Below are 23,590 nucleotides of genomic sequence, written 5' to 3' on the forward strand. Positions count from 1 at the left end.
TGCATTATTAGGAGTGTTGCCAGCAGATTGAGGGAAGTAATTATTCCACTCTATTCTGCATTGGTGAGGCCAGATCTGGAGTACTATGTCCTGTTTTGGCCCCCCCTACTACAGAAAGGATGAGGACAAGTTGGAGAGAGTCCAACAGAGAACAACAAAAATGATTTGGGGTCTGAGGCACATGACTTATGAAAAGTGGCTAAGGGAACTGGGTTTATTTAGTCTGCAAAAGAGAAGACTGAGGGGATTTGATAGCAGCCTTTAATTCCCTGAAGCGGGGTTCCAAAGAGGATGGAGCTGGACTGTTCTCAATGGTGGCAGATGACAGAACAAGGAGCAATGGTCTCAAGTTGCAGCAAGAGAGGTTTAGGTTGGATATTAGGAAAAACTTTCTCACTAGGAGGGTGGTGAAGCACTGGTACAGGTTACCTAGAAAGGTGGTGGAATCTCCATCCTTAAGAGGTTTTTAAGGCTCAGACTAGATGACCTTCTGAAGTCCCTTCCAACCCTAATTTTCTATGATTCTGTGATTCTATGATAGTTTTGCAGTCAAAATTCAGGATATGAGCACACTTGAAACTTGCCTTATTTTGGTGGAGAATGTGACATGCAAATGATGCATGTAATATGAAAACCATTCAAACAGGACTTGCCACAGACTTCCTAGTGTCTGTTGTGGTAGAGTCCAGTTGTAGTTCCATGGAAATCAGATCAATCCGAGCACAGCAGCTTACTTTTGCTTCTACATACAGATTATATGTTTGTGGCTTGTATAAACTTGCAAGGATCAACAAGTGATTATGCAGACGGATAGGGTTAGAAGACCTATCAACTTATACATCTGCGATAGAAATTCCATCATGTTGTGGTACATAATGTCATCATGCTACATATAGTTTGATGTACTTGATCACAGGATATTTTAACTCTATTGTCACGTGTTATTTGCAAATAGAAACACAGAAATTATGATCCTCTGCAAAGCATACATCACCATGTCCTCATTGGTAAGCCTGCCGTTAGATACGAGGTTCTTAAGACAAGAATGTAACTAGATATGGAATCTGTACAACCAGGATTGTATTATCATTCTGCTCCTAATCTTGTGTGTTTGTATGGGTAAGTGTGGGTCATTTATGAAGTGTTAGATTTTGGAGGAAAATAACTTTAACACAAGTGGTTCCTGTACACTTGCAAGATTTTGTGAGGAACATTAGAGTAGCTTAAACTGAAATAGCATAAGCTGCTGATGGCCAGTTTAGTGATGTACTAACCCATCAGCAGGAAACATGCATTCATTTAAGATCACTTTAAAATATAAAAGTAAAAAATATGTCACTGTTCTTTGTTCCCCTTACCTTCACCCTGAGTGTATTGGTGTGTGCTAAGAGTGTAAGGTTAAGTAGGTCCAGGCAATGTGCTTGTAAAGATTTATGTATATGACTTGTTATTATTTTTGACTATGCAGTTTAGCAATAGTATTAAAACAGAAAGCAAAGGATTTCTATTTAGTGACATAGCAGTAGCTGATGTTTTATCAGCCAGGTAGTAGCAGCATAAAGGAAAATTGTGACATAGCACATTCCCTCTGGCTATGACTGCCATGACAACTTTTTCATAGTGCACTCCTTCACCTTTGTATTTGCCTTTGAAGAAAAGAGAATACTGTTGTATATAACTCACATAAGCCTGTAATGTTTCTTCTAATGCCAATTATGCACTAAAACATTTTCTAAATGCGAGGCAGTCTTTCTCCCCTGCTTTTAAATGCTTTGTTTTCGGAGTTGTCAGCCTCCTGGCAGCAGTAAGTAAAAAATGTCCCTTTGAAAAGAGGGCAAAAGGAGAATTGCAATGCATAGACATTATTTTGGGAAACTTAATTCCCAAGCTGTTCTGAGCTAAGTACAGAGGGTTCCCAAGTAAATGCAGGCTTTTGACTGTTCAGAAAAATGTCTTTGACTTCATTTAGTAATAAAATGTTATTGCTTCTGTGTATCATTTGAGAAGCTGCTGATCTCAAAGCTAATAATCAGCCACAGAATCTTGAAATGTAGGTTTGGAATAGACCTCAAGCGGTCATTTCTAGTCCATCCTCCCCACCCAGAGGTGGCATAAGTATACAAAGAGCATACTCAACAGATGTTTTGCTGACCTGTTTTTAAAAACCTCCGAAGAAGGAAAATCTGCAACCCTCATAGGTGCTTAATTATCCTTATAACTAGACAGTTTTCCTTCTTCATGTCTAACCCAAATCTTTTTTGCTATAAATTAAGCCAAAATACTTCTTGTTCTACATCCAGTGAACATGAAGAACAATTGATCACATCTTCTGTATAACAACTTTTTATATATTAGAACAGGGGGTTTCAACCTTTTTTAATAAGTGTACCCCTGGAAGCTGGACTTGGGGAGTGGGGGAGCAGCATGCAACTGGACGTGAAGCGGTGGCAGTGTGGGGTGGCGGCCATGGGTGAGTTTCTCCCCCCACTGCATCCAGCCAGACTGAGGGTGCCTATGTGGCCTGCAGAGGAGCACCGCTGCCCTCACTCCCCGCCCCCCACCCCTGCTCCTGAGAGGTGGCGGTGCAGGGTGGTGGCCCTCTGTCCTCACCGGCCATGCGTACCCACTAGGGAAGGGGTTTTCAACCCTTTTGGAACAGTGTACCCCCACTGGCTGGACGGGGGGGTGGCATGTGGCGTGCAAGCTTCCTCCGCATCCGACCAGGTGGGCAGTGCCTGCACAACAACATGGGATTGTGCGTGGCAGCACTCTGTTCCCCATCTGCTTATGTGTACCCCCTAGGGCCTTCTCAAGTACCCCTGGTACCCCCTGTATTAGAAGAATGTTAATATGTGCCCCTTTAGTCTCCTCTTGTCTAAACTAAACAAACCCAAGACTTTCAACCTTTCCTCATCAGTCATATTTTCTAACATTTTACCATACTTACCATAGCATACTTGTTAGCATAATTACCATTCTTACCATACTTGTCCTCTGGACTATCTTCAGTTAGTCTACATCCTTCTTAAAGTGTTCAAATTGTACTCCAATTAAGACATCCGAAGCATTGAGTAGAATAGAATAATTATCTTCTTTGTATTGCTTTAACCCTCCTATTAATATATTCCAGAATTATAGTTGTCTTTCTCACCACATCATCACTGTTAACTCCTATTCAATTTGTGATCCACTGTAATTTCCAGATCCTTTCCTGAAGCAGTTTCCTTACCAGCTATTCCTCATTTTTTATTTCTTCATTTGATTTTTCCTTCCTAAGTGTAGTAGTTTGCACCTGTCTTTATTGAATTTCATCTTGTTTGTTTCAGGCCATTTCTTCAATTTTGCAAGACCATTTTGAATTTTCTTCTCTAACTTGCTTGCAGTACCTCCCAGATTGGCATCACCCATGAATTTTATACGTCTTCTCTTTCCATCAGCTAAGTCATTAATGGAAGTGTTTACTAGAATCAGACCAGGATATATCTGGGAGGCCCACTTGAGATGTCCTTCAAGCTTGATAGAGTGCAATTGATAATCTCTACTTTGAGTACAGTTTTTGAACCAGTTGTTGAAAAGACCTTAGGGTGTTTTCATCTAGATGATATTTCATTAGTTTGCTTTTGAGAATATCAGGCAGGACAATGTCAAAAGCTTTACCAAGGTCACGATCTATCACATTTACTACTTCCCTCTTATCCATGAAGCCAGTTTTTCTGTCAAGGTAGGAAATTAGATTGGTTTGACCTCATTGTCCTTGACAAATCCATGTTATCTTGTTCTTATCCTCTTACTATCCTTAAGGTGCTTATAAATTAATTATTTAATAATTTGTTCTAGTACACTTCCAGGTATCAAAGTTGGGTGACTCATCAATAATTCCCTGGTTCTTTCTTTTCCCTCTTCTTAAAGATAGAGACTGTGTTTGCTATAGAACTTAGTTAATAAATGAGGTACAACATAATACATGCGAGTGAGGGTGCATCCATGTTGAAGTGAGCTTTGTGCAGTCATTACTATACTGATTCATCATCATCCTCCTTGGAGAAAATGGGGCTTCTTGGCAGTGTGCTTATAAAGTACTTTCACGGGAGAGCACAGTGGAAATACTATCTTTTGCTTCAAAACACCTTTTGTTAAAAAGAAAAGGAACATACAGCAACAGATAGGATAGTTTGGTAGCTCTGGGGACCCTGTGGAGATAAAATCATGCATTATTTAAATCCCTAATCTCTGCTACTGATAACACATAATATTATTCCAAATGAACAGGTTTGTGAAACCAAATTTAGTACAGCATTTATGTTGTGTTTTATCTTTTAAACCTATTATAGATCAGTGTGGGGTGATGGGAAAGCAGATGGAAATGAGTTAACAGAACAGCTGAGTGGGAGGAGAGATGGGAGACACTGAGGAAGGATGAAAAGATTGAGATGAACATAGAAAGCAAAGAGATTGAAGCTGACAGTAGAGAAACTGAAGAAGGGAGTTAGGGGAGGATGGAGCAAGAAACCAGCCTGCTGAGAGTCAGAACATTCTGCGGTCAAATTGACAAAAGCAGTCTGGTAAGATCACTTGCTATTAGCAAGTAGGGGCATAGAGGCAGGGGTGGGAGGGGAGGGCATGATAGCCCCAGGTGGACCTTTGTCTTTCTACCCTACTGCCAACAACATGGCCAAGAGATTCCTTTGTGCTTGAACTGCCTTTGCAGTTCAAGATGCCTTCATTTCTTCCCCTGGCTCACGTAAAAGTTAGAGGCAGCACTTGAGGTCTATTGCCCTTGTAGGGGATTATGTCCCAAATTTCACTTATACTTAGGTCCAAGCCCAGAGTCAGTAGAGGAGCCCTTACTGTGCCACACCCTTGCCCCACTGCAACTCTTCCTGTCTCTAATCCCTGCCACGGGGAGACTTTTTTTCTATAGTAGCTCTAACTTTGATTCCTAAGTGCTTTGTGTAACTGTACGTATCAAACCTGAGTCACAGACGTGTGGATCACCATAGCAGGTTTGTCTGATGGAATGAGGAGTAATCTTCTGGATACAGGCAAACCCCACTTAGCGCTCTTAATTGGTTCCAGAAAAACCAAGTGCTAAGCGAAACTGCACTAAGTGAAACCCATTTCCCCATAGAAATGAATGTAAATAGAGATTAATTGGTTACTGCCCGCCCTGCTGCCACCTCTCCCCACTCCCCTGCCCACCTGCTGGCACTCCAGCCCCACATACCAGCCCAGGCCTGTGCTCCTGCTGCTCTGTTCTGGGCCCCCGCCAGTCCTGGCCCTGGGCACTGGCACAGGTCCCATGCTCATGCCCAGCGCTCCCTCACTGCTTCTCACTACTGCCACCTCTCCCCACCCCTCTTGCCTGCCCGCTGGTCTCTCTGGCCCCACTTGCCAGCCCAGGCACTGACACTACTGCAGCCCCACTCTGGGCACTGGCCTCTACTGGCCCTGGCCCCGGGCACCGACACGGGCCCCATGCTACTTACCTCTGTTGCCACTGCTTCTCCCCACCCCCCCACCCCGTCCAGCCTGGGCACCGGCACTCCTGTTCTGGGTGCAGGCTTCCATTGGCCCCAGCACAGGTCCCACACCCCAGCACAGGCCCCATGCTCCTGCCCCCCACCCTGGGTGCAGGCCCCTGCCGGCCCTGGCCCCGGGCACTGGCATGGGTCCTGCGCTCCTCCCCTCTTTTGCACCCGCTTGTCTCCACCACTCCCCCCCGCCCACTCCGGCACCATGTGCCAGATGTCCCACCCTAGGCCCTCATGCCTGCCTACCCACTCACTACCACTCACTCAACTTCCACTTGCTGCTGCCACCACCGCTTCTCCCTGCCCCCCTGCCTGCAGAAACTCTGATTCCACTCAGTGCTATAGCGAAACTGGCTGAGTGCTCAGCAGAATCAGATATTAATTCTAAATGAGCGCTATAGAGAAATAGTGCTAACTGAAACCACGTTAAGCAGGGGTTGCCTGTAGTCAAAGGTGAAAGAAATCATTTTTGCTGCTGTTTGCACGGCATATCATCCAGTTGGTAATCCTTTGGCCAGGCCAACTTCCTCCATTACATAGTGATTCACACCTCCTATGGTTCTTCCATCTCCTTAGGTAAGCAACTTGAGTTCTTCAATTGAATCGATTCTTGTGCTGCAATTCTAGCCACCTCTTCATCACTGTTGATTCACTCCTCAAATTTATCCTATCTCCTGCCTCTACTTCCCTCTCCAAACAGGATGTCACTAATTTCTTCCAAGAATAAATTAACAAAATAGAACAGAAAAGATCTTCCTCTTTCTGTTAACTCACTTACCCCTTCCCCTACTGTCACTTCTCCTCCTCCTCCCCTATCAGAGACACAAAGTTTCTTCTCTACTTTACTACTGTAGGCCCTCTGTATACCCCAGTGACACATTCCCATTTCATGTTGATTTCCTGACACCCACTGTCACACCTCTTTAGTCTCTCATTCTTCTTTTGCTGTTTTTCTTCACAATTCAACATGATTTTTAGTCTCTCCCATTGTTACAAAATTATAACCTTAGCCTTTACTAGTACAAATATGGGTCTACCTTCTTTCTTCTTTTCATCTGTAAGTTCATTGAACATGCTTTTGCTCTAGCTTTCTTTGGGCCCATTCTTTCCTCCCTTTACATCTTATATCTGGGCAAGTCCATTTCCAAAGTCACATTCTATTACCATTTCTAGGTGAAGAACTCACCGATCTACCTCCATATTCCAGATCTATTTCTGTCTATCTGAACCAAAATCTTGGCCTGTCTCTGACATTTCCTTGTGGATGACTAACTAACAGATCAAGGTCCACATGGCTAAAACCGCTTCCTTCCAACCTCCTTTCTCAAACATTGTGATCACCAGGGATCCTAGTTTTCTGTTCACCGCAGAAAAACGCAAAATCCATGTTTTTCTGTGACCTACCAAAAGCACAACAGCATCCCATGGAGTGGGGTGCCATTTCTGCTCTCTCTTATTTTTGCCATGGTTTTTGCCTCTCAGCCAATCAGTGAGGGGACAGCGGGGCACACTGATGATTGGCCAAGAGCAGAAATGATGCCTTTCATCACAGGATACCACTACAATTTTGTTAGGTCATGGAAAAATGCAGATTTTTGTGTTTTTTACATGGAGATTTTCTGCCTTTTTTTCCCCTGGAAAACTAGGATCCCTGATGATCACTATCACCATCCTGACTGTCACTCATGTGTATAAGCAAGGCACCATCAATAATTTGGAATTCTCTGGAGGTGCTTACTTTCAGGCTGGATCTAAATCTTGTAGATTCTTGCTACATAATATTTCTAAGATACAGCCTTTCCTGTCCATCTGCACCACTTAAACTCTTGTCCATGCTTTCATTATCTCCCACTTTAGCCTGGAAAAGTGCAGACTCAGGGGTGATCTGATGGCCATCTATAAGTTCATCAGGGGTGACCACCAGTATCTGGGGGAACGTTTGTTCACCAGAGTGCCCCTAGGGATGACGACTAGGTTGAACGGTCATAAACTACTACAAGACCATTTCAGGCTGAACATAAGGAAGAATTTCTTTACTGTCTGAGCCCCCAAGGTCTGGAACAGCCTGCCACCGGAGGTGGTTCAAGCACCTACATTGAACACCTTCAAGAGCAAACTGGATGCTTACCTTGCTGGGATCCTATGACCCCAGCTGACTTCCTGCCCTTTGGGCAGGGGGCTGGACTCGATGATCTTTGGAGGTCCCTTCCAGCCCTAATGTTTATGAGATCTCCTGTTTCTATTATTATGACACCTGTATGTCTGGGCTTCAGAAAAACAATTTTCCCTACATACATTCATCCGTAATGCTGCTACAAAAATCATTTTCTTAGGCTGTTGGTTTGACATTGACACTTCTCTCACAGGCACGCATCAAATGTTTCTCCATAGCATCAATGGCTATGGCTACACAAAGAGGTCAGGATATGAATTAACAGTGCATCAGCTACTCCATAGTAATTGCTCATGTGCACATGGATGTCCTGAACTAAATTCCAGATAGTTTGCTTCTCAGTGAAAGTGGAGTAAGTTTTCTCACGCTTACCTCATGGTAAAAGTTTGCAAGTGGGCAGTGACTGTGAAATAGCTGATGCACTGTAAGTTCATACCCTAGCATACCTTGTAACTTTTTCTTTGGCCATTCCCAAAAGTATCCTACTTATCTTTACTTTCAAAGCCCTTCACCACTTATTGCCATTCTACCAGTCATCTCTCATTTAGTCCTGAGAGGTAAACTCCTGTCACCAGTCTGTCCATGTTATCTGTTTGATTTTCAAACCAACATTTTGTGCTTTCTTGCATGCAGTCCCTCACACTTCGGGGGAGCTACCTATAAATCTCTGCAAAGCTACCTGCTTATACTCCTTCAGATCCTTCATTAAAACTCTCCTTTCTGCAATGCCTACAAAAAGCTTGAACATGGATAGGCTGCCTTTGGTTTAAGACCACTGCCCACTATGCTGAGATTTGTCTCCTTATGTTCCAGGGCAGGGAACAGGGGCCCATATGTATCTATCTCATGTTTCTTATCTTAGATTATAAGCTTTCTTAGACAGGGACTATCTTTTTGTTCTGTGTTTGTACAGTGAGGTCCATGACGAGTACCCTTGAGTGTTATAGTAATACAACAAATACTCCTCCTCCTCCTCCTCCTACTACTATCATATTTACTCACATATCACATGCACCCTTTCCCCAAAATTGGGATTCATGCCCTGAGTGGAAAAGCTGATTTTTCTTTGCTAGTATAGAAATAAGCAAGTATATTAGAGCACATTGTCTGCTTGTTCTGGCTGTCAAAATGGCTGCCACTTCTTCCTGGCTCAGCAAGCATAAGGGGCAGAATCCTGTGTTAACCCTCCCACAGTCATGCCAGAAGACGCAACTGAGTTGGCTCAGGGCAAGTGAGCTGCTGCTTGTAATCTATACAGTCTTGTTGAGGTTTGTGAGACAGAAGCAACACTTTATTCTTTACAGGAATTCATATAAAAACTAAGATGAAACAGTCTTGATGCTGCCCTTGAAAGAGTCTGGGACCTAGCTTTGTTGCCATCCTGTGACACCAGGAAGTTCCTGCTGCATCACCCAGACTGTCTCCTAGGATGCCACACTTCCTGGACACTATGTTTCCAGGAGCACTTATTCTATGTTCAACAGTTGGCCAGTGCTCTGGAAAAATGTTTTTTTTTTCTACATTGTTTTCCAAAATCAAAGTATGCGTCTTATTTGGGGTGTGCGGTATGTGAGAAAACATGGCATTTGGGGTGTTTATAGACATGCTCGGGGGGGGGGGGGGGGGGAATGTTAATTAGCACAGCTCCAAGAGCCGTGATAATTACAGTGCCTGAACTGTCATGTGTATCAGTGTCCCTATGCTGAAAAAAGCAGCGGGAGTGCTTGAACTAACACTCATCGAACAAGCTTTAGTTTAAAGTGCCCCACCGCCATTTTTCAGCATGGGGACGCTGATACACATGACGCTGGAGGCAGCTGGAGCATGTTAATTTCCACACTTCAGCAGACTCGATTAATCGAGTCTGCTCTGACACGCTGGAATGACAGTGCATCGGAGTAGCCTCCCTGCATGTGCATAGGAGCCCTGAGTGTCTATCAAGTAGAAGTCAGTGTTGACATGCATGAGTGGCAGACACTTTCTTTTAAGAATAATGGATTGGTGTGGAATACTGCTGGCTACCACATCAAAGTACCAAGCTCTACACATTTTCTTGGATTTAACTTTAGCCACTTTGAGTTGTGCAATTGCTGATTTTATTATGCTTTGGAATATCTAGGAAAAAGATGTGATTTGTATTTAAGATGAAGTCAGTGTATGTTGTTCAGTACCATCTGCCGCCTGTTAAAATTTAAGGCTAAAAGTGTAAATATATATATTAAATGAGGGAAGGAGAGAAAAGAAAGTATGGAACCCCAGAGTCAGGGGCCCTGATTGTTGAATTATATTCACCTATCACACTGCTATGGGTGTAGTCTGTAGAGGAGGAACAGAACCATCAGAGTAGGTTGCCTCTAATGCTAACTAGTTCCAAGATCTAGAACATGCTCAAATCATGATCCTGGGGGTCAAATGCTACACTTCCTTTTGGACATTACGTAATGGTGATGTAATGACTTCTCGTGGTCACTAAAGCTTCTAGAGCATTTTTTCTAAGAGCAGGAATAGTAGCCCTATTTCAATTTTATAAAATACATATTAATTCCTTTAATTTCTTAAATGGCTATGCAGTGTTCAACAGCTGCTGTAATTCATCTCATAGGTGAAGGCACTGCATTTCAGGGATAAACAAGGTTCTGCCCTTATGCAATTTGTAAAACATGTTATGATTCTTCTGAATGACAGTAGCTGTAATACATCTAAATCATCCTATGGCACTCCCAAGGAAAATGTCGGTGATTATTTTTTTAAACTAGATGCTCTCCCTCTTCAGGTCACAGTGCTGTTGACATTACCAAGGTGGCAAGAAGACACCGCATGTCGCCGTTTCCTCTTACATCTATGGACAAAGCCTTCATCACAGTCCTAGAGATGACTCCAGTGCTTGGAACAGAAATCATTAATTACCGAGGTACTTCACAAATGGTTGGGTTTTATTTCATTTGGGTTAGGTAGTTACTTCTATTATATCAGTTTTTAGTACTTGAATTTCTAGCAATTGGTTAAGAGTATGGGAACAGAGGCCAGAATTCAGGGATCCCTCCCTTCCAGGGAAGTCCCCACTTTTCTAGGAGTTGGACCATCTTGCATACTGTCTTTCTGGTGCTGTGATATTTGCATTTTTTTCTAGAGCGGGATGGGCAAAATATGGCCTGTGAGCCGAATCTGACCCACCAGGCCATTCTGTCCACCCCCCAGGGTCCCCTAAAATTTAGAAAATTAATATTTATCTGCCCCTAGCTGCCTGTCAAAGATGACAACAGCCAGGGGCAGTAGGACCCAGGGAAAGCCACAGCAGACTCCTGCAATAGCAAGGCCCGCCCCGCCCCACTCACCCCCTAGCCAGAAGCCCCTGCTCAGCAGGGGCTTCTAGTCTGGGACCATGGTAATGTTTGCGCCTCCCTGCGCCAGAGCGGGAGATTCAGGTAAGAACGGGAATGGCCGTGGGGGTGAAAGTGTGCAGGAGTTTAGGGCCCACATCGGTGCCCCAGGGCCCATGCCAGGGCCCCGGGGCCAGCTCCGGCAGGATCCAGAGTGGGGCGGCAGGAGTGTGGGGCACAGGCTGGCAGGGCTCTATGGAGCTGGGCTGGGCTGTGTCAGCAAGGAAAGAGGGGAGCCAGCCTGGCTCCATAGAGCCCTTGCCAGCCAGGACCCCGCGCTCCTGCCACCTTGCTCTGGGCCCCACCTGCACTGGCCCCAGGGCACCAGCATGGACCCCATGCTCCCATTGGGCTGCCACACGCCTGCTTACTCCCAGCCCTGTCTGCCTCAGCCCTGTGGTACAGGCGGGGACAACCACGAGCACCCCTGACCCCATCCAGGCTGAGCAGAAGCAGCGGGGAACGAACTGGTGCTCAGCACAAGGGAAAAGCCGCCCCCCCCGCACCACCAGTGCTCCCTGCTGCAGCTGGCCAGAGCCCACACAGGGCTGCCTGCCTCTCTGCCGCATCACCAGTGCCCCATGGGGCAGCAGTAGCAACAAAGAGCAGGTACAGGCAACCCCACATGGACTCCAAGCAGCTTCAGCAGGGAGCGCTGCTGGCAGGGAGGCAGGGGGCCACTTTTCCCCTGCGCTTAGCGTCAGTTTGTTTCCCTTCACCACTGCTAGCCTGGGCCCCATGCCAGGTCCAGGCTCACCTGTTGGGCTGAACGGCAGTAGCAGCTGGGCACAAACTGCTGCTGGGGCAGAGGAAAGCTGGCTCTGTGTTCCCTGTCCCACTCCCATCTCCATGGCTGCGCCCAGTAAAGTGCACCAGGTACCGGGGCCCACACTGGGCCAGGTAGTACCCTCCAGCCCCGCCCACAGCTGGGAGCAAGGGGATGCAGGCAGGGAAATGCCTGGGGTGGAGGACAGGGAGGCAGCTCTGCTGCTTGCTCCTAGGAAAGGCAACAGAGCCCCTTCTTCCTGGGCAGTCTCACCTGTGTCCCCCCCTGCCACCACCTGCGCAGCCCCTTACCCTGCAGGGTCCCCCAGTGCCCCAACCCAATCTGATCCTCGCAACCCCACCCCTCTCCCCATAAAAATTAAATTTAAACATGTAAAGTAAATTTAAATCTGTAAATTATATAGTTTGCAAGTCCACAGTATAAAAAGGTTGGGAATCGCTGCCATAGTCCCCTGCCAGCCTGCACCCCACACTCTGGGCCCTGCTGGTGCTGGTCCTGGGACATCGGTGCAGGCCCCCCATTCCCACCACTGCTTTCCCCACTTTCCTGCCCATCTGTCAGCTGCTCTGCACCCCGTGGCTCCCATACCCACAATACCATACCCACACACACACATTTCCACAAATCCACATACCCACCCACCCACAGCTCCCCACAAACCCCATACCCACCCAAAACCCCCCAACACCCCTGCACAGCCCACGCAATATACAAGTGAGACTGCATTTTGAGCTATTATGCAATCACTTCTACATATACAGCACAAACACACACAAATCAGGACAAAATATATTTTTTTAATTAAAATATATTATTATGGGTGTTTGATTTTGAGTGTATAATTTGTTTTTTCCCCTAAGATGGCAAGCCCTCTTCCCCAGTGGAGTACTTCCAGGGGCAAGGGGAGGGATTTCCGGTGGCAAAGTTCAGAGGTTAAGGGGGTGGGGCTTCCAGTCCCAAGATTGCAACCAGGGTGTGGGGCACCTGTTGAGGGGTGGAACTACCCATGTGGCCCTTGACAGCTTGCCAAAACCCAGTAAGTGGCCCTCCACCCAAAATAATTGCCCGCCCCTGTTCTATAGTGCACCAGCTTCAAGAGGAAGGGGACAGGATGCCACCAGCCCTGGCTACCTCATAGCTTGGTAGTTAGAGCACTTCCTGGGAAGTGTGAGAAGTATATTCAAACACCCCATAGCTAAATAGGGTCTAGAATGCAGTCTTCTACTTTTGAGCAAGTGTCCTTACTAGCAGGTTACAACAAAAGTTAGATTGGCCCTCCTCCTCCTATCAGACAGCCTTTTTTTTCTCCACTTATTTCATTGGTCCTTTGGTTGGTGAGTGGGATGGAATAGGATCATGCCTAGTGACTTGTGCATGTAAGAGTCATGTAAGTGGCTAAAATATCTTAGAGCCAAATGGAATGTAGGCCAAAACGTTTAATTCACAGAGTAATTTTCAATACTGAACAGTGTTCAGCATCACTGATGTTGTTATCTTCATGATAGCTGATATAAATATTTCATCTACTTAAATGCAAGACTTCTTTCCCCGAGAGCATTTCTTCTTAAAATAAAAATAAAGCTGGTGAAAAGTGCTAGACTGATAGTTGTAGAGATCATGTAAAGGAGATGCTAGGAATAGATTGTAGCTTTCAGGTCTAACCTTACAAATTTCAGTAGAACTCTAAAGAAAAATGACTACCCATACACTGTGGAAGAGCAACATGTAGATTAAATTAGAAGAGATCATTTGTTTATGTGGGTGTGCATAACATGGGCAAGGTGCTCCAATTCCAGCTGGACCCCCTCCATATTGTGTTCTGTTGCCCTGTAACCTCTCCTTGTGGGACTGTTCACCCCTTTTTCAGACTGATCTTAAAGGTTCAGTTGGAGCAATTATTTGCTCTAATCTACTCTATTCTATTTCTGTTTCTTCACTTACTCCTCTCTTCCTACCTGTCCAGCTCCAGTTTGATGCAGAGGCCACTCCAGCGCTCTCCTCCTCTTCACCTAGTCAACCCAATCCTTCCCTTGGTCTCTGCTCTGCCATTAGAGAGGACCCCACCCTGCCATTGCTCCATTCTTTCATCACATCCTGACTGCTGCTCTACTTTCACTCCATCAAACTCATGATAATCCCAGTTGTTGGGAGGTCTCCAGTCATTTGCCGGTTGGACCTCTGAATTTATATGTGAAAGCTAGCTGCCAGACTGCTTGCTCTTTCACGGAGATGCTGGCTGGTAGAGAGCCTTCAGACTAGGAACAGATTAAAGTTTGGAATGTCTATACATAATCTTCACTCAAACTTGAAACTCACATGTCAGAATAAAGCAGCCTTTTGACTGAAAATAAATCAAACCCATAGATGTTATGCTTAGTACAAGCTGAAGCCCCCAGAGTCCCACACCTGCATTGCTAAAATGTTTGTGGATTTTAATGGAAATAGAATTAGATGCCAAAGGTAATGTTTGGAATTCAACTTGTATGTAGGCATGGATTATTTTGAAGGTACCTCCCTCAAACTAACTGCTTTGCCAAGTATCCAGTGTGGGACCTTCCATTTCACTTAACATACAGGAGGATTTAAAGCTAAAAAACTTTTAGATTTATGGTGCTGGTTCAGACCTGAAGTCTTTTCATCAGCACAGAACAACTCTTTGATGGAAGAGACATCAAAGCAGTGCAACATGAAGTAAGAAATATCAGAGCAGAGCTATACTACAGACCTAAATTTCTATTTGCTGGATTATATATTGTGATATCTCTATCTTGCAGCATTTATGCTGTTGAGTGTGAGACAAGCGTTATTTGTCCACAATGCTTGTATTTGGAAACAGTAAGCTCCTATGTGCGGGTCAACAAGATAGAAATCTTACCGGCAGTGCTTTGCCTGTATTAACCTCACCCTGGACTGCTTGAATCTCAACAGTCAAGAGATTGGATTGTGGCTCAAGCACCTTGCAGCACAGCCACGTTAAAGTTGGACCCTTGATTATTTTGAAGACTCAAAACACTGATCCCAATTGAGATTCTGTTCACCTAGTACTTATAGTTGTCCCACAGAACTAAGCCACTGAGGCTTTCTCCTTGATGGAAATGAAATACTGGTTAGGTGTTGTCATCTTTTTATTCTATCGTCTAAGGTCAAAAGCTTCAATGCCTGGCATTCTTGAAGTATGTAGTATAAATGTAGAGATCCACATCACAACATACAAGTAGTGAACCAATTGTTTGATTTGATAGGATAATACGCCAGTAGCAGAGACCTGAGAAACCCATCCTAACTATAGTGTTAGAGTGATGTAGTTATGATGGTCCAGGAATTATGCAAGAAGCAAGGATTTCTTAGTGTGATATCTTTTATTGGGCCAACTGTATAGTTGGGATAGAGTTAGACAAGCTTTCAAATGCAAGACATTCTTCTTCAGGTCACCTGAAGGAATACTTGGTAAAGCAGCCACTTGGAGGTCCCATGAATGGACCCGAAGAAGAATGCTGTGCATTCAAAACTTGTCTAACTCTATCCCAACTATGCAGTTGGCCTAACAAAAGATATCACCCAAATAAATCCTTGCTTCATCCTAAACGTGGACTTGTTGACTCATAAAATGTAAGCATACACACAAAAGTGCAGTTTGTTCGAAACTGTAACTTTGTTAGTGTAATAAAGTCTCAAACTGAGTTACACCAACACATGTCTTTAATTTGCCTCAGATATATGGCATTCCTTAAAGGCTTTCATTTTCACCACATGCATGTCCAGAACACCAGACTTCTTTTAGGGTGCTTATATATTCCCAGTTTCTTGTTCAACACATAAATTGAAGGGTGCCTGGTTTGGCCATGAATGTGTTAAGAAATTGTTAAGAAAAGTTAAGCTTTAATTTGATATATGGATAAGTTTCTATTTAATAAAATTAGATACTTCAAGTTATGAAACCAGGGTATCTTCACAGCTAGTAAAGCTGTCATTAAACACTGATTATTTGTTCTTAAGGCTCAGAAATTGAACATTCCTCTCTTCCAGAACTGTGGGACCATATTAATAGTCTCTAGAATACATGGAAGAAATTGGATTGCACTGAATTTTGAATCACTGCAATTTTAAATTTTTTATTATTTAGTATTTAGTGCCTTGGCAAACTTAATTGTTAATCATACTTGGAGGACACAACATTATGTGGGTTTCAATTCTTTACAGTGCTTGACACATGTTGGAACAAGAGGACCTATGTTTATAGGTCTTTTAGTAGACAAATAGCTTTATAATTCCAGGTCCTTGCATTGCTTCTGATTGACTATTTGAAAATTGTTCTATAGAGGAATCATAAAGCGGTGGAGCTTCTCTCCTTGAGGTCACATTCTACATAGCTGATATCTTGGTGGGGCACACCTTTGTATTGCAAGATGGGAACTCTGGACTCTGCTTGAGAAGCAATACCTAGATTTCAGTTTTGTGTGTTACTGTCACTGCCTTTCAAAACAAATAGTTTATCAGAGGGCAGAGCCTAACCTTTTTTATATTTTTCATGTGATAGAAAATCATTTCTGCTGACATTATAGGAGTCTCAACAGAATAAATCTAAAGGTTTTTCAGTAATACCTGCTGTATTTGTTTCCTGCTTTAAAGTATCAAAGTGGTTGTCTACATATAATAAAGTAGAACTGTGTTAAACTGGGCATGTCACCTAGTAACAAACTTGGTCATTGTCTGATATAGTAGCCCTCTTTGTTTGACAGAAAGAGGATCTTGTGATTAGGGCAGAATAACTTGTTCTTGGTCAGGAAGGAACTAAATAGGGCTTCTGAGTCAGACTAGTTCTACCCTCACTGTACCTGTCCTCCAGTCAATGCCTATAAGGAGAGAGTAAAAGAGGGTAACCTGTTTCATGCTGTGGGGGGAATCAGATGATGAAAATGAGCTCTGCTGCAATCAGGTAGTTCTGTGAGGGAGAGCTCAAGGAGAAGACCTTGCCCAACCTGAACAATCAGGGGACACTGTGAACAAACTACTTGGGAGCTGCTTTAAGTATGTTGTTACAATACAATGAAGAATGTAGGCAAATGAATGATACTAACCTGTCTCTTGGAGGGTTGGACTAACTCTGGCCAATGGGGGTGGAAAGACTGAGGAAAACCTGGTGTCAAACTTTCCTTCTCATCCATAGATATGGAACAGCTCGTCAAATTAATTGCTAAGCCCAGTTGCCAACATCAATGCCAGCAGTAACAGCTGCTCCATCAGGTGGCCTTCCAATAGCAATGGACAGCTAAAAGCAACTGGTGCAACAAATCACCTCCATGCTACAGCAACCTACACCAGCAGCACATGGAGTATAGGAGTCCATAAACCCAGGTTTCATCTTCAGGCTCACAAAGAGGAGGTCCTACCCAGAAGTATGTTTGGAAACCTTAGAAAGCATACTACCAAAGGTCCTGTCAACGCTCAGGAGAGACAGATATCTGATGATCTGAAGAGCCTCAGAATGATCCAAATCAGTTTGTTCACAGCTCTGTCAGAGATGGCCTAAGCCAATCTACAAATATTGAAAACATGATTTTAGTCTCAATAACAAAGCATACTTTTCCTCAGCTAGCCAAAAGCCCTGTAACTACAGTAGAGATCTATAGTCTTGTCTGTGTAGTTGTATTCTCCTAATATCTTGAAACACCTGCAGGATCTAACATGTCTTTTCCAGTGGACATGTGGTGTGGGGCAATCAGGCCCAAGGTAACCACTTCCCTTGAGGCACTTCAAAACCATGTGGCTATTTATTTCAGCTCTCTGAATCTAACATAAAGATTAAAGTTGGCAGCTGTGCCTGTCTATCATAAATTAGGTGAAGTTGAACCAGTGTCTTCACAGTCCCCTGTCAGTCAAGGCCATGTAGCACTTGATATTAAAAGAAAAACAAATAAAGATTCAGATATTCCCCGTGGTGCAAGGCCTGATTTTGACAGCCCTGTAGGAGAGCTTGTTTTGAATCCCTCCATACTGCAGAATTTAAAATTTCTTACATGGAAAATCATGCTTCTGGAGTCAATTATATCAGCTCATATACTTTAGGCATATGAGTGCATAAACTTTAGGCACTAGTGACTGGTCTTGTTACGCTGCATCTTGTGAGAAAAAGGTGATGCTTTGGACTCAACCAAGTTCTCCCCTCAGAGCAGTATCATCCTTCCATGTATGAATGACATTTTATTCTTATGGCCTCATGAGCACATCAAGCAGTGGACCCTCCTCCATATATTCAGCAATAATAAATCTCTTTGAAGAAGACTGAAATCCTTTGAAAATCCACCCAGCTTTTTGCCTCTGAGCCATACAGCTACCAAGTGGGCTTGTCTAAATGGAAATTCAAGTGTACACCTTTTAGTTTTTGGCCTGGCTGAGCAGAAGTTAGAAGGCTCTGTCAAGGGTCATTCAGCACAAGATAAAACTACCTTGGCTGCTCCTTATTGCAGACTCCTCTAGATGTCTGTCCCTATTGCAGACATCTAGAACAGAGTGTCCTGGCCCATTCCTCTCCACAGCAAATAATACTGGAAGAAATCAATCCATTTCTGAGACTTCATTTTCTGAAATTGTTTTCAAGATAAAGAAGGCCAAATGTTCTCATTACAAAGAAGTCTTATTTTAAAAAGTCCATCTTTTAAATTAGCCTGTTGTCATATGAAGCTTTTTTCCCTATATTACTGCTTACCTTTGCAAGTTTGAGCAGTTGGTCTGCCTAGGCACTTAAAAGATATCTACCGGGGGTGGGTTTCCTTCCTTTTCTTTTACATTAAAAACAAAAGACTTTTGTTCTCACCATTGGCAGTGGCTTTATTGCTGCTTATTGCAGCCTTCTCTCTTTTTTGGGGAGGATTCCTCTCAAAATCCATATTCCCCAGGAGCCAAAATCTGAGCTAATGGCATCCTTGCAGAAGTGGAAGTTATTTGTGTGCAATTCTGTTCATTTGAAGAGATCAACACTACACAGTGCTCATTATCCCTCCCACCTACCCTCACAATTTGGAGATTGTATAATCTTAATATTACTCGGATTCTTTTTTTGCTCTAGGGTATATTTTTCTGACATTTTAATAATTTTGAATTAGCCTATAATTACAGGAGACTGATTGTATTGTTGGGAGGGACAGCAGGGGTAGGGAATAGTGCATGACAGCTAATACAAGGCCTAGCTCACTATTCTGTGCCACTACTGTTGCCCTGCTGGGGAAAAAGTCTTAACAGTAGTGTGATTTTTTTTTTTTTTATGAAACCTGCATTAGAAAAATTAAGACCCCAAAATGAAAATCATACTGGAATAACATCTTCAAAGAAGCAAATTTAGAAGTAATTTTCTTTTTTCTGTTAGCCCCAGAAAACTGTGATCGTGGGGATGCATAATATGATGACACAAAAAGAATTTCACAACTTTATGTTTTAAAATCAAAATTAGCCAAAATCAGTAAAATGCAGAAGTTTTTAGAGGAGACTGCAAACAAAGGAAAGTGAAAAATTTACTTCAGTGTCCTTTAAGTGTTGGCTTGCTTCTCTTCTCTTCACTTCGTGCTTCTCTTCAGCAATCACATTTCTATTTCTTTCCCTATTCTTAACTAAATGCTTTCCAGCTCCTGGCTAGACATTCATTCACCCAAATATCTTGTGGCAGAATGCCAGGAACAAAATGTCCAACTTCTCTCTCTAAGCGGTGGGCCTTTGCATACAGAAAAGTAGTAAAATAAAGATGCAGCATGCCTATTAAAATTAAGAATTCTGCTTTTGCATTGGCTTTGGTGTGTCTGTGAAGAGAAGGGGCATTTACCATAGTTCTCTAAAAACTGGCTTTTCTGTGATCTAGTTAAAAGGTCTGTGTATTGTCCCATTCAGTCCAAGTACCCAAGCTTTTTAGCAATCTTTCTAGTGAAAATCAATTAATCTCCACATTGTTTTATCATATGGAAGCATTAATGCACATTGTAAAGGTGCCTTTCAAATTATTACACAGAAGGTGAATCCTTATTATAAAAAAGGCATTCTAAAATATATTATAAATAGTTGCTCCAGGCTGTATATTGATATATTTGGGTATCAGTACAGGAGCAACCAAGTATAAACTACTGTATTTACTGAAATTTCAGTTAACCGTGAATTTAAGGCGACTTCTCCCCCAGTAATTAAATTCTATACATGGAAAAATTATAAATTTGTTATAATTGTCCAGGTATAGAATCTAATTATTGGAGAGATGTCTTAATTTCATCCCACTTCTACAGCTACAGCAGGAAAAATATTGCTTGGGGTGGGCTCAGGTAGCCCCTTGCCTTCTGCCCCCCTCCCCCCTCCCCCCCTGCAAATTCTTCTCCCTGTCGCCTTCTCTGCCCCCCCCCCCCCCCGTTCCCACACCCCCTGGCTCCCAGCTCCTCAAAGCCTCTGCTGCTTTCTCCCCTGTGCCCCACAATCTCTGTCCCTACCTCCCTCCCCACACCTTTACTGTCAGACACTGCTCAGGCTCTGTTTCCTCCCGGAGCACAGCACATGGAAGCTATCTCTTGCCATGCCATGCACCAGTGTTATCACTGCTGATTGGCCAGGCAGGAGACATTTTTCATGTGCTCCATGCCCAGGAGGGAACCGAGCCTGAGCCAGATCTAAGCTGCACCTAACGGTAAGGAGGGGGAGAGGGGAGAGGGGAGGGCAGGAAGCTGCTGGGGGTCTGACTCTGGCCCAGACCCAGACCCAGGCTCAGGCCCAGAATTAGAGCTATAGCAGCCACCTACCCCCCACCTCTGTTTTGTGTACAAATCTAAAACAAGGGGCTTTTTCCCGTATGCTGATTGAGGGGGGAAAATTTATCCTAGATTCAAGTAAATATGATATTCTTGTTGTTATAGAAACTATATTTTAAATTGCATTTGACTGAAGGTCAGTTCACCAATGTTCACAAAGGTATGGAAGGGCAACCCGTACTCATACACTTTTCTGCCTCCCCTGCCAAAGTCCTCATGCACACACAGGCCTCTCAACCCCAAATCATATACAATTTTCTGTCTCCCTTGGAAAAAAAAAAAAGGTGCATGCAAGAATGTACATACAGCATCTTAGAATTACTCCAGCGATATAAGTGCTAGGCAGTTTCTCCTGCTTTCCATACTGCCTCCTACAGAAGAGGAATAAACTTTTTAATAGCCAGAGCACCTTCTCTGTTGGCTTGACAAAATTAGACCCACAGAAGGAGCTAGGGTTGGGAGATAAATAGTTTAGACCAGTGAATATAACAGTAAGGCAGGGCCACATTAAGTTTACCCAGCACCTTATCCTCAGAGGCCTAATGAGAGCAGGGAGAGGGGTGCCACTGAGCACCAGCGGGCATGGAGTGCTGAGAGCAGGGGGAGTGGGGAGTCTGACCAGCTCTGAGAGCACAAAAAGTCTTCAGCTGATGCTGCCATGTCATGGTCTGCTCACCCTAGTTGCTGCTGCAGCAACAGTGTGATCTGCATCCACCTAGCTGATGCTTCAACAGCAACAGCTTTGGGCTGCTGCTTCTGCTGTGGCACAGACTCCCCAGGGAGGCATTCTGGCATCTGACTAAGTTGGTGCCCAGGGTTGACGACCTGCTCACCCACCCCATGTTACACTGTTGTTAAGCATACCTTATATGGGTTTCCTGTATTCTGGCCTTGCCCCTCTACACTAGGGCAGTGCTGTCCATGCTGCACAGCCTATTCCTATTTGAGACTGCAGTATTTATGCATTTCTCTCCCAGTCTGTTGCAAAGTGTGGCAGTGTCTGTGACAGGGTCTTCTTTTCTCACAGGGTTACATGGAGGAGGCAGCAGACGTAGCCCCTGCAATGAAAAGTTTACAGTCCAAGGTTAGAATTGTAGACAACAGATGGTTATTAGAAGGAAACAATAAGACAACTCTTGTACAAGGACTATAAATATAATTCCTTAATCTATGCATAAAACTAAATTTAATCTAATATGAAACCACAAATGATAAAATACTAAACTCATAATTGTAGAGTTATTCAGCAGCATTGGTAGAGGGCAAAGTGAAGGTGGTTTAGGTGCCTTATATATTTTTATTCTTTAATAAGTTTGGATTTATTTTTTATAGTGACTTTGATAGGCTCAGATACTTACAAAATTCCTATAATTTTCTTACCTTAAATTACCAAAGCATACTCTCAACCTTACTTTTTTAATGTTATATTTGTCCTGGAATATAGCTGTATTTATATATTAAGATGAGAGTGCATACTAGAACTTTTTGCCATGCATACAGAAATAAGACATAGGTTACAGTTACAGTTGGTAAGTGCAATTGAAGAGAAGATATATATACCTTCCATTAAATAGAAAAATTCCTACTAACTAGCACCAAAATCAGTGATTCTCAACCAGGGTGCCTTAAAATCCTTTCAAGGGTGCTGCAAGGTGTTGTGAAATGTTAGCACAGTTAGGTGTGCAAACTTGATTCACAAGATAAACTCCGAGGCCATGTTCAGACATGCATGGACGTTTGATTCCCCAGGGACAACTAGAGGCTGCGCACCTTGTGCCACTGCTAGCTGTCCCCGGGGAACACATGTACCACACGGCAAGTTACCGCAGGTGGGGTAGGGGAGATTAGGGCCATCACTGGGCTAGCCCCACCAACCTTATCTAGGGTCCTGGGGGCCTCCCAGGCCTGCAGCAGCAGCGATCCTGCCATATGGAGCCTGCCTGGCAGCAGAGTGCAGTTCTGGCTGGCCAGGCTCCAGTTTTGGGCAGTGCATGCTGCTGCCACATGTGTGGCTCCGCTTTTTTTTTCCATGGGTTTTTTTTGACCCCTGTTCCCTTGCAGCGTGGAGAACAAATGAACATGTGGTATGTGGCACTGCAGACTTTGTCTGTGGTGTCACATAGCATATGGCCGTGCTCGTTTGGACGCAGCCCAGGATTTCAAATAGGAATCCATAGTGTTAAAACATTCTGGTCTTTCTGAGTTCTTTGAAACAGAAGAATTACTGTATTATTTTTCTGTAATCAAAAATGTTTGAAAAGTAAGTGCTGGCATTTTCCATGAGGAGCCTTGAGCCTATAAAGGGATGCTTCAAGTCTGAAAAGGTTGAGAACCACTGACCTAAACAATTTACTAGTGTTGTTGTAACAAAGCCCTCACCAACAGCTACACAAAATAAATGAGCCAAATGTTGCATTCATCATATAGCAATTTTTTAATTATACATAAAAAACTCAATAGCACATTCTAATTTAGAGAATCATACATAAATTGTAGAATCAGTAATACTTCAACAATTAAGGCCACCTTAAATCCAGTCTGTCTCTGTCTGTCCATATAATTAAAGTGTCTTTTAGTGGCCATGATCCTAATATCTGACCATCCAAATTGTCATATTTTCTTACTGGGTAAAATAATTCTAAGTACCTCTAATTAATGTTATATTAAGACAGAAATGATCTATATTGGCTCTCTGGGCTCAATTTTGCACCTTTCACCAATACAGAATTTTCTTTAAAACATTATATTTGAAGAAAAGGTTAAAAAAATTGAAAATGCAAAAAAGAATTATTGTAAATGCTCAAGAGGTCTTAGAGTACACTTATTTTAATTTTGTCTCAGCTAACTGCTTTGGGTCAGGATATTGTACATCCAAATCTATTGCCAACAAGCTCACCCTAAACAGAAATGCAGGTTGACTGAACCAGATCTTTTATCTCTGC

At 43.5% G+C, this 23,590-nt stretch overlaps 1 protein-coding gene and 1 long non-coding RNA gene across 16 annotated transcripts in view; one reads left to right on the forward strand and one right to left on the reverse strand.

The window, feature by feature from the left end:
* The window catches only part of GPHN (gephyrin), a 631,726-nt gene that overhangs the window by 533,150 nt on the left and 74,986 nt on the right, over positions 1-23,590 (forward strand). For 8 of the 15 annotated variants that reach the window (XM_059722870.1, XM_059722873.1, XM_059722869.1 and 5 more), the window contains 2 exons: positions 10,478-10,615; positions 21,676-21,732. In XM_059722870.1, the coding sequence (XP_059578853.1) occupies positions 10,478-10,615; positions 21,676-21,732 (195 nt within the window). The remainder of the gene's footprint in view (positions 1-10,477; positions 10,616-21,675; positions 21,733-23,590) is intronic. The other 7 variants (XM_059722880.1, XM_059722871.1, XM_059722874.1 and 4 more) reach the window with 1 other exon arrangement.
* The window catches only part of LOC109280498 (uncharacterized), a 112,843-nt gene that overhangs the window by 56,027 nt on the left and 33,226 nt on the right, over positions 1-23,590 (reverse strand). The window contains exon 2 of the long non-coding RNA XR_009460137.1: positions 21,513-21,706. This is a non-coding gene — a long non-coding RNA (uncharacterized LOC109280498). The remainder of the gene's footprint in view (positions 1-21,512; positions 21,707-23,590) is intronic.

Source organism: Alligator mississippiensis, chromosome 2 (genome assembly GCF_030867095.1).
Source record: "Alligator mississippiensis isolate rAllMis1 chromosome 2, rAllMis1, whole genome shotgun sequence".
NCBI classification, from domain to species: Eukaryota; Metazoa; Chordata; order Crocodylia; family Alligatoridae; genus Alligator; species Alligator mississippiensis.